This window comes from Tachypleus tridentatus, chromosome 2, assembly GCF_004210375.1.
Source record: "Tachypleus tridentatus isolate NWPU-2018 chromosome 2, ASM421037v1, whole genome shotgun sequence".
NCBI classification, from domain to species: domain Eukaryota; kingdom Metazoa; phylum Arthropoda; class Merostomata; order Xiphosura; family Limulidae; genus Tachypleus; species Tachypleus tridentatus.
The window spans coordinates 37889031-37901335 of NC_134826.1; the positions used below are offsets into that span (position 1 = coordinate 37889031).

The 12305-nt window shown below is 34.1% G+C and overlaps 1 protein-coding gene across 1 annotated transcript in view; it reads left to right on the forward strand.

The window, feature by feature from the left end:
• Positions 1–5165: 5165 nt before the first annotated feature.
• The window catches only part of LOC143235446 (ADAMTS-like protein 2), a 96211-nt gene continuing 89071 nt past the window's right edge, over positions 5166–12305 (forward strand). The window contains exon 1 of the mRNA XM_076473632.1: positions 5166–5433. Within this exon, the coding sequence (XP_076329747.1) occupies positions 5408–5433 (26 nt within the window). The 5' untranslated portion in view covers positions 5166–5407. The remainder of the gene's footprint in view (positions 5434–12305) is intronic.

Consider the following 12305-nt stretch of genomic DNA (forward strand, 5'->3'; position numbering starts at 1 on the left):
GTGTTGTTTTGCTGTAACCTTGAAGCTACGAATCCTCTACGATGTGCTATTTACCTTCCAAACCCACGTTATTACCTGAAACACGTTATAACTACAATAATCATGTCAACATTAAACCCCACGAAGAGGGAGATTAAGAAAATCTCGTTCATCATTCAGATTTTGCGTCGTAAAGACAACAAAAAGATTTTTTTTAGTTATATTGAAAGATGTATGCCTTTTTCACTTTCTAACTTATGTTATGCTTCTCAGGATGTTAAAGAAAAATGGATTCCTACGCAGCATTATTTTCTTGTTTCTTCTGAACAAGTAAACTGCTGGAATAGCGGTAAATCCACGGATCTACGACGCTAAAACTAAGAGTTAGATTTTCCTCAGTGGACATTGCAGATAGCTCGATGTAACTTTGGCATAGAAAAACACAAACTCTCTATCTCACCAAGTTTTACTATACTTATTCAATATTCTAAGTCTGATTTATAAAGTAAACTAATCTATAGATAGTAATTATAATAGCGACTACAAAATTTAGTATTCAGATAACTTTTAAAGTATACTATTTATATAACAAAGTCATTGAACTACTGTTAAAGTTTTTACTCTTCCCTTGCCTTGGTGTAAGGAAAGGTATTCGGAAAAGAGGATTAGCCTTTTCGCCTGGTGATGCTTAAGAAGTTTTCATTGTGAGATAATGAAATAAATAAATTAATAATAAGGATTATTAGAAAAAGTCGATTTTCGTGACCAGATTAAATGTATAATTGTGATTGTGTTAGTCAACTGACTGATTTCTGATTGTTGGGTACAGGTATTATAATATGTAATATCACTAAAATTAGCCCTAAGAAGGTAGCTCGTGATAGTCAAAGAATCTGGCGTATTGTTCAAATCATTTTAGTTAAATAATTACCTATTTTCTGAAATTTTACATCTGGTTAAAACAGCTAAAGTTGTTGTATCTTAAACACATACATCATTAACTTGTACTTGAAATAAATATTTGGTTGTATATTCTTTCAGTCACCAATACCCCGAAACAAAGGTTTCTTGCTGACAGCGAACATCTAGCAAGAAGCAATAAAACTGAAATGTAAGCATTCAGGATTTCCTTACCATGACATAATTCGTCTGAGAAGTGAGGGAGAAACAGACAATAATATGTTTGTCAGTGTAGTTTTTACAAACTTGTTTGTTTGCAAACGTAGCATTAATTTGTTCATGCATTTATGAAACGTTTACAGCACGCAACGATACTTACTGAACACACTCTGTGATCTGGATGGCGTTTTTCTTTAAGTAAAAAAACCCTACAATATCGGAGTAAAAATATTCCTGAACAAATATGTTTTATCTTCCACCGTCCGTAAGTTATGTTGGCATGGAATTCTTGGACTGGTTTATTAACAGTTTCATAAGAAAGTTTATGGATATTTCTGAAGGTACCAAGTTTCGTACAGGATAATTATAATGAAATATTTTGATACGTAGTCTAAACTGTAAATATAATAGGCACATTTGAAAGGTATTACTTATATGGCAATAATTTTTGCGTTTGTATTTAAAACAATAAAAATATTTAGTGTTTTATACAAATAACTTTTCAGTACAAAATCGCTTTTTTATGAGTTAATGTTTATTACAGCTAACAGAACATTGTGGAAGATAATGTATGCTCGCTTGTAGTTATACGCATCGTTATATAAATAAACATCAAGTCAGTCCCCAAATTATATTGTATAAAATAGGCTAGGGTGACTCATTTTTACACAGAAATCTCATGATGTATGCATAAGCCCTTGCCCTACATTCAAGCATCTCCAGTGTACTAGCGGTACATACGTTTTAAAATGTAAGAGATATGAGGTTTCATGTTTTTAGACTTTTTGTCGAGGTTAGACCACAACGAACCTGACCTTTCGAAAGCTGACTTTAATAAAAATAAAACACCTACAATGGAGATTCGTATTTAAAATATTAAGTTTCCAGTTGCTTAAACCGCTCGTGCTTCCCTCATTCAGCTTGTTCGTAACCTCCAACAACGAGATCGTGTTTAGAAAAAAGTGTCCTACATATGAGAAGAAACGTATCATATTTTATTTAACGGCTTTAACTAATGGGAAACTTTATATAATGCAGATTTTTATATGACACGGTAAATTTATTCATGTGAATTCCGCTGCTTTGTGGACATACTACACGTATAGTCTACGTATACATGTTTGTTTATTGTGCATATATATGTATATCAGTTTGTTTCTTTGAAGTTAAACACAAAGCAACACAACGGGCTATCTATGCTCTGTCCTCCACGGGTGTCGAAATCTGATTTCTAGCGTTGTAAGTCCCCAGAAATTTCGCTGTGCTACTGGGGGGCATAGCAATACTAGTAAATGATATGACACTAGTAGGATGATATGACACCAAATAATGCATATAAAAGAAATTATGAACGATTTACTTGTCTAAAATTTCAAGGTGTAAAAATACAAGAAGTAAGAACCATTATTATTTTACTTTCTGACGTCTAAAGCGCAAACACAGTTTTCAGGAAATTAAACTTTATAGTGGGTTGTTAACAGTGTCTCTAGATGTCAAGTTCTATTTAGAATCACCTTTATTCATACCTTTATACATTTCAGCTATATTTCATTTATTCGCATAATTTCTTTTTATCTTTATCTTTTCTCAAAATCTATATTACACATAATTAAGATTTTTTAGTCACAAACATTTACAATTTTGTGACTAAAGTATAAAAATAGTGACTGAAATAAATTACAAAATAAATAACAAAATCGAACAGTCTGGGCAAGAAATGAGTTAGGTAAGACATTTGAGCCTTTTTTTACACTGCATAGACAGAATGAAATCAAAAGCTAATTTATGGAACAAAACATATACAAAAACGTAACATACGCGAAGGTAACATCAAACGAGGAACCTCAGAATGTTATATGAAACGTCAAATATATTTATAGGTTATTACCATATAAAAACAGCCAATAGATTGTTCTGCAAAAAATTATTCTACTAAACGTTTGTACAGGAACCATATAAAATTTATAAAATTTTTATAAAACCAATAAACGAAATTTAATCAAAAAGCATAAAATGATTCATATAGAGTTTTGTAACATTTTAGAAAAGACACAAGATTCCAAAACCCTTTACTGTTTTGAAAAGTAAAAAAAAATAAATTAAACCTTTGAAAATGGATCTATTTATCGGTAATAAGGTGTCTTTAAAGACTTCAATGCTCTCCACTGACACAGCGCTATGTCTGCAAACTCACACCACTAGGAACCAGATTTCGATACCCGTGTTAGGCAGAGCACAGGTAGCCCACTGTGTAGCTCTGTGCTTAATTCCAAACAAATAAACAGAAGCTTCGATATATGTATAGTTCATTATAGCAACTACTAATGTACATATATTTAAATAAGTTTCACCATTCATACATTCACACGTACACTGACACCCAAACAAATACCCGTATTTATGTAATAAACGACTAACAAGCAAACACTTGATCAGTACAGGTTTCGTCATTGATTATTTAAATGAGGCAATATTTTCATATCGCCTCTATAACAGTCACAACAAAGAAATTATTTTAATACATTGGTAAAAAAGGAAAAACTCAAATGCTGGCACAAAACTTTTAGGTCTTTAGTGAGTCACGAGCCAGCTGAAAGTTTGAAAGAAAATGTTCTGATGGCTTTCATGGCCTGAATATTATACGAAATACCAGTTAAACCACGATAATCACACATAACTTGATTTAGAGTATATTCCACTGATAATTAAGTCTTGTGGATATGGATTTATTTTTTATGGTTATGCTGAATATTAGAGAGTTAAAACGATCGTTGGATACCCAAGATAATCCCTCTGAAAGAAATGCATCCAGAGTATGTTTAATGTCTGAAGCTGCTATATATTCCTTTACATGCTCTACCAACGAGATTGAAGTTCAAGAAGCCTTTAAACCATTTTGTTTGGTCAGTCCCACACTTTTCAAGGAATATATTTAGCACAATGAATGCAGGAATTTTCATTTATTATGCTGAAGTTCAAACCAATTACCCTAGCATATTGAAGCACAAAAGATCGTAGAACGTGACCCTCATGTACGGTGCCTTCGTGATATTCTTCAAGATGAAGAGTTCAGTACGTCGACTGACAAACGTTTATTTCTGTCCATGCCATACTTTCACCACCGATGTATAGTTCAAGTAATAGTCTGTAGATGGAACAGGATGTCATTCCAGAAAATGACTATATCTACGTTTGACCTCATATGTAAAAAAAAAATAATAATAATAAAATAAATTCAAGTTGTATAGGTGTTCTAGATATTACTGCAAGATAGTAACTTTGTGTTTTGCTTTGACCGAAATGCATCGTATTGGAATATTAGTTGTCAAACCATCCTTGTGAAGTGTGTTTCTAGCATTTCTTACGAGCATTTGCATCAAGTTTAGAGCAGACACCTAACGATTTCACGAGTTAGCGTTGTGAATATGTGTCGGTTTCTCTTATCCGAACAATTGTATTATTGAGAATCAATGGTTCGACATTTTGCTGACGACAATCACCCGTCGTCATAAGCATACCATATAACGCAGCGAAAGTTGAATGATCAATGTCTAACAATTTTCATCAGATTACATATCATCAGGTGCTAGATTTGCATAGCAATAAACTGAGAATAATGACTGGCATTATATTATAATTATATTATAACAGTGGTTTTCGAATTATTATGACACTAATATAATATATTATATTTAATTGTTTTTGAAGAATGTATAAACTCTATGACTTCTTTTCTATTCAAATATAAATAATTATTTAATACAAATAAAATTAATTTAAAATAAAATATATACAAGGTCTGTAACTTTAATAATACTTAGAACATCACTGATACCCTAATCTATGCCACCTGTTTCTCATATATTGTATGCAACTTTTGTTTAAAGCTATTTCTTGTGACTAATAACTTTGACTAAATAACATTTTCAGTGTTCAGGCACGCACTTGAATTTAGAGTTATTTTATGTCTAAACAAACCCATGATCTCAATCATTATGAGCACCCACTACCACAGCTCCCTCTCGTTGTAGCTCCTATAACCATGTAAAGTTGGTCAACACAAAATCAGTGTGCCCGAGACTTGCGATTGGCATTGGACTTACGAACGGCACGAGGTGGCTAACGATACGCACGCGAAAAGAAAAAGCCAGTTACGACCCATCTGACGCATAATAACGAGTAGAATATCCTTACAGGTAAAGAACCCATGTGAAGTTGTGGGTTAGGATGTTTGGACTGGTAACTACTGACGTAGCGTATATACAAAGTTGATAACGTACGTAACGCACGTGCAGCGAATCGAAATATCATGATAACTATAAAAAACATCACCAGGTAAGCCATTTAAATTATCGTAGTTGGTCTGTAACTTGGTTGTGGTATGCATATATTTAGGATGATTTCTGAAAAAAATATATATATCATTGATGAATAAATAGATGTGGATTACAGTAAATTCTGATGAAATATGAATAAAACACCATAACCAGAGCGCATTTAAAAGGTGGACCTTTCTTCTTCAGGAGCAAACCATTAACATAAACGATTTATTAAATATTTATAAAATAATACTTGTCAAATTTCAAATACAGTTTACAATAACAATAATATTGCATAATAATTGACATTTGTAATCTATTATAGTTTGGTGTATTTTTTGCTAGCACTAAGTCTTGTCTGACCAACCTACTACTAATGAAAAACTGTGCATGTTAGTCCTTGAATGAAGTAATAAAAAGGCATGCTTGTGTATGTGAAAGTAAATAGAAAGTATAACGCGGTACACATGTTACTATCCTGGTCGTTAAGGACGCCGTGGCCAGATTACCGAACAGTTGTATTAAAAAAACAGCAACTAAAAAACAAAACAAACTACATACACTCAGTTAAGCCTACCATTAAATATTAGTGCAGCATTAGAAGTAAGAGGTTATCAGTGAGTCGAAGCTGTACGGGTAAGATTGGGATGCATGCCAGGGGCGGGTTTATAATATGTCAGACTACACAACGGTGCCGCAACGGGTCCACTTACTATAGAAACTACCAATGGATTTTATGTATTTAGGTAGTTTTGACGTCAATCGACATATGTGACTTAAATCGGACGTGATTAAAGCCTGGAAAGAGCGGAAATTTCATGGCTTCTGGTAGATGATGAAGAATCCCCTCATTTAACCAGTGAAGTGTCTATTATCTTGATATGACTAGCCGTCTAGATGTACTCGAGAAGCCGATTTCACTATGGTGTGTAACCTTTTTGCTCGACAGTCTACTAAGGAAAGGGTACATGTACGCTTGCTTATACATATCCGAGTATAATTAAGCATTCGATAGAATTCTCAGAATCTATGAAACAGATGTCACTTGTGTCTAACATAAGAAGCAGTATACGTAAAATGCTCTTCCTTTGCCTACATATAAAACACAAAAGTACACTAGAATACAAGGTTCTACTGTATAGACTGATCTGTCCGAGAGTATCTTCGTGAAGTCAATGCGTTGTGTCTCCTAGTTCATGAAAGTTTATCAAACCATCCTTTAGGCCTAGGCATACGAAAAATATACAGATACAATTTATTCTGCTGGAAGTTTATCTATACATTACTAATTGAAATATGAGTCAAATCAGTACCATCGCTTACTGGAATTGGCAGTGACATGAATTTTTGGTAGTACAGAGATTTTGCGCTCTCCACACGTGTGTAGATTTCGCAGAATTTTATAAAGTTCACAGACGGGACTTCGTTGAATTTTCTTACACTTTTTATCGCAATTTTTCACAAATTTTATATTTTTTATCTGCTAACATCATTTAGTATGCAACTTATAAACTTAACGTAACTGTACATAATAACTCCGAGTTATGTAGGCGTAATCCATTTAAGATAATATTTTTCATTTTCGTCTATTCATTTGTTCTACGACTTATTTACAACTCAACCACTGCAATCTAAGCTGAAGAAGAAAAAAACATTTTATGCGTTACGAGGTACGTTGTCGTTTGGTATGAACTGAACTACGCATTCTGTAATTTAAGTATGTCAGACGAAAACCTTTAACTAGGGTCAAAAGTCTGCTACGGAAATAGTAAAAGTGGGTGTACACCACTTTTAATTATGTTTGTCATAAAATCAAACATTTGTCGGTTTCTCGTAGTTTTTTAAAGTAGTGCTTGTGCAAAAGAGAACCATCATTTTATTTACTCTAAACATTTTTATTTTGACTCAACGATCATTTTGACAGAGGGTCACTATGTGGATTTTTAGTATTAAAGAAAGAATTTCTACTGTTTTGATTATGTTTGTTTTTGTTGCTGTTTGTCACGTACTTGATCACTCATGTTGAAGATATAATAAACTAATTGAAAATGTGACTTAGAGAGTTTGTACAAAACAAATGTATGGTTTGTCTTGTTTGTTTGTTTTTGAACTTCGCGCAAAGCTGCACGAGAACTACCGGCCCTAGCCGTTCCTAATTTAGCAGTGTAAGACTAGAAGGAAGGCAGCTAGTCATCACCACTTACCGCCAATTCTTGGGCTACTCTTTTATCAACGAATATTGGGATTGACTGTCACATTATGACACCCCCACAGTTGAAAGAGTGAGCATGTTTGGTTTAACGGGGATTCGAATCTGCGACCCTTGGATTACGAATCGAGTGCCTTACCCATCTGACGAGGTCATTTGTCTTGTATATAATATTTAAGCAAAGTCATTTCGCTTCTGTAACTTTTGTAATATTACATTTGGTACATGATCTTAAGGCTTTAAAGATATGTTAAAGCACCAAAAAGAAATCCATCACTTTAGTCACGAGAATAGAATTAATAACTTAGTTCTAAATAAACTCATAGATATACAAACATACAGAGAGTTCAGAATAAGGATTTGTTCGATAATTTATGCAAGTTGGACAAGAGCTATCAGTAACAGTCATTCGTAATTTTTACTTGATAGATTAAAGGAAAGGTAGCTTGTCAACAACATCCGCTGCTAACCTTAGAGTTACTCTAGTTGAATATTGGGATTTGAATATCATTTTATTAAGGCAACCAAAGGTCCAAAGATTGAAGCACGTGTTGAAGCAACGGGAGGCAAACCTGTACCCTTAGGTTTACAATCCAGCGCGCTAACATGACTTTTGTGATTAAATTGCCTATATATATATATATATGTCAGTATAGTAGTAACAACTTAAATGGAAACAAGACAGGGTAAATAACTTAATAGAATGACTTAAAAACCATAATCTAAAGAGAAAGAGACAATAAAAGTACATTAAAGTCATCACACTTATATTCTTAATTTAGTCGGAAATACAACAACTGAATTTAAAGTAGTATTGTGACTTCTTTCAATAATCTTAAGAGTACAAACAAAAATTACTTACACTCATGTCATATCATAATTTAAACCTACAGGAAGACTACATTTGTTAAACAAGTAATCAGAAATATATCAGAACTTAGCCTGCTCTGCAGACAGCACCAACGAAAGAGTTAATCACAACACAGGAAACAAAATATGTCAAGATTTTAAAAAAAATCAGAAATTAAATAAATACAGAAATACTGACAAAAATCCACACTTACCAACTGTCAATATGCCGAACTGCATAGTTAGCATGCCGAACTGCATAGTTAGCATGCCGAACTGCACAGTCAACATGCCGAACTGCATAGTTAGCATGCCGAACTGCACAGTCAACATGCCGAACTGCATAGTTAGCATGACGAACTGCATAGTCAGCATGCCGAACTGCATAGTTAGCATGCTGAACTGCATAGTTAGTATGCCGAACTGCATAGTTAGCATGTCGAACTGCATAGTCAGCATGCCGAACTGCATAGTTAGCATGCTGAACTGCATAATTAGCATGCCGAACTGCATAGTTAGCATGCCGAACTACATAGTTAAGGTTCAAGATTCAAGATACGATATACGCTTGATACTTTCCGCTGTTGAGATATTAATTAAAAATACAATCGTGACAGTCAATCCTGCTGTTTCATGAAGACTAAAGTCTTTAATGTCGATGTTGCTAACAGATGCCCTCCCTCTGGTAACCAGTTTTAAATTAGTTCGTCATCAATTCTGAAGTTATAAAGTTTTAGCTCGACTGTGTAGCCCATGTGTCGCATAGGATGCAAACGGGATGAAAATACCAGATCTTTCATCCCTGCTCAAAATAAGAAAGAAGTAAGATCTAAACTAAAAATAATAAAATATACTATTCAAAATAAGAAATTTGTGCCACATTTTATAATAAATTCGTTAGATGGGTATCACTGCCTTAAACTTTGCAGGAAAATAAATACTTCAAATCAAACAAAAATCAGGCTTACATCAGAGCTTTGACACAAAGAAAAAAATGAGAAAAGTACTGAGTTAACCAGATTAAATACATATTTTTAATCTATTCTGAAGTAAAAGATGAAAAAATAAAAAGACTAAAACACGTTGTTACGAGTTTTTTGTTTTCTTCGAAGTTAAGCACAAAGCTAAACAAAGGGATATCTGTGCTCTACCCACTACGTGTATCAAAACCCAGTTTCTAGCATTCTAAGTACACAGATATACGGCTCTCCTACTGATGCTTGATTTGTGTTGGTCCCTTGTTGGTACAGCGGTAAGTTTAAAGATTTACAACATTAAAATCAGGGGTTCGATTCCCCTCGGTGGTCACAGGTGATAGTTTGTTTGTTTTTAAAATTCGCGCAAAGCTAATTGAGGGCTATCTGCGCTAGCCGTCCCTAATTTTGCAATGTAAGACTAGAGGGAAGGCAGCTAGTCATCACCACCCACCGCCAACTCTTGGGCTACTCTTTTATCAACGAATAGTGTGATTTACCCTCACAGCTGAAAGAGCGAGCATGTGTGGTGGGTCGGGGAATCAAAACCGCGACCCATAAATTATCAGTCCAGCGCCCTAATCACTTGGTCATGTCGGGCTCCTGGGGAGTAAGAGTTTTAAGAAATAGGACAGTTATGGGTAGAAACGTATAAGTTTTTGTCTTTATTTGACCAAAATAAAAATATTAGATACAGATGTAATGCGACTGGTATCAGTTTCTTATTCCAGACTGAATTAATATACCTCATAGTACATAAATAATCAAGTTTATATCCGAGTATTAAGGTAGTAAAAAACCAACATGAATTCGTTACACTGAAACTTGATAAGAAACTTTAAAACAAACAACCTAACTTGAGATAAATAATATGATTATTATCACAGTTACAACCTACACAGATAAAGAGAACATGAAGTAACATATTAAAAAGTGAGAATATTAACATATCTAACGAATAATGACACATGCACACACATATATGTAAAGCATTGTAAATATTTATGGAAATTGTTTTAAAAAAAAGTTAAAATGGATATTCTTAGGAAATGTAATCCCTTTATCGTGTGAAAATGAGCTGCACCGTGCTACCGTCGTGTGTAATCGGTTGACCAATTAGAAAGTGTCACATCAGTATCGATTCTATAATAGTAAAGGCAATCATGCTGTGGCTAGTAGCATTAGAGTACATTCAAACGTAACTTTCAGGAGTCAAATACTGCATAGCAAGCTTGTAAAAATGAAAATTTTGATTTGATCTATGTAGGATTTTTCAGTTTGATGAGAGGAGAGTATGCAAAACTAGCTTTGCTAATAACGGAAAAGAAAATCTCAATTATCCGACAGTGATGCTAAGTACTTCAGAATATGTTATTTATGAGGTAGGCTTTGACTAATGTCCTTAACAAGTATAAATATTACTTCTAGAACAGTAGTAAATGCAATAGCTCAAAGTGTTTTAGTAAAGGTGCAACTCCTAGAAAACCGTGCCAAAAAGAGGTAACCAAACTAACTGTGTAAAGAGTAAAGATGTGTGCTCTTTACTGATGGATCTAAAGTAAAATTATCCAAAAATAGTCAACGACAGTGAACACAGTATAAATCTCGGGATGCATTGATCAACGACACAAAACTGATACCACGCTGACTGCTGAAAAGAACAGCAGATTCTTATCCATCATGTCATCCCTCCAGGAACACGACCCACCGGGCGGAGATTCACCTTACAGCAAATAGTGATCCAAAACACACAGCAAATGAAGTAAAATGACCTCTTGATAAAAAAACAGAGGCCGACAGAACGTTTACAACCAAGGGCTACTTCGTACAAAGTTCCAATATGATGAGTTTATAAGGGATTATCTAAAATCAAGGAATCTCGAAAGGAAACTACAACAACGTATCTAAATCGTGGAAAGTAATATAGGATATTAGGGATAATATCCCCGAATTAAACTTTAATAAATTGTATAACACCATGAAACTAAGATGCAGTATCGGTGTAAAGTAAAATACTAGTTGTACAACTTATTCGGGCCTGGCATGGCCAAGCGCGTAAGGAGTGCAACTCGTAATTTGAGGGTCGCGGGTTCGCATCCCCGTCGCGCCAAACATGCTCGCCCTTTCAGCCGTGGGGGCGTTATAATGTTACGGTCAATCCACTATTCGTTGGTAAAAGAGTAGCCCAAGAGTTGGCGGTGGGTGGTGATAACTAGCTGCCTTCCCTCTAGTCTTATACTGCTAAATTAGGGACGGCTAGCATAGATAGCCCTGGAGTAGCTTTGTGCGAAATTCCAAAAACAAACAAATAATACAACTTATTCACTTTTTCTTTTGTATTTTATATGATAATGTTTTGTAGCGTAAATAAATCACAGCCTAGCTATCATTACTTGTTATTTATGATTAAGTATAGGTATTACTTGTGTGTTTCTATAATTAGTTTCATTAATGTATATAAATATAAAATTGGTTTTAACAAAGTCGGCTCCAGATAACAGCTGTCAAGAATGGGTTAAAAACATCTTTAAAAATTCACTACAAGAGTTCGAATTAAGGTGAAAAAAGATTCTTTTGAATCAAATGTTTTATGAAAGAGTGCATTTGATCAATAACAAATCACTTGATCATTGATGGTTAAAAAATTTCAAATCCAATGTCAAGTACATCAAAATGAATCGTTCATTAGGACATCCAACTCTGAAACGTGTAGCACAAAATAATACAACTGACATAGAATCTACTACTTAAACTTTAAGTGAGATTTCAGAAATACGACCTCACGTATACACCGAACCCGATACTACTGAATTTCACAGATAGGTTATAGTCAATAAGATTCAAAAGCTGCAATGC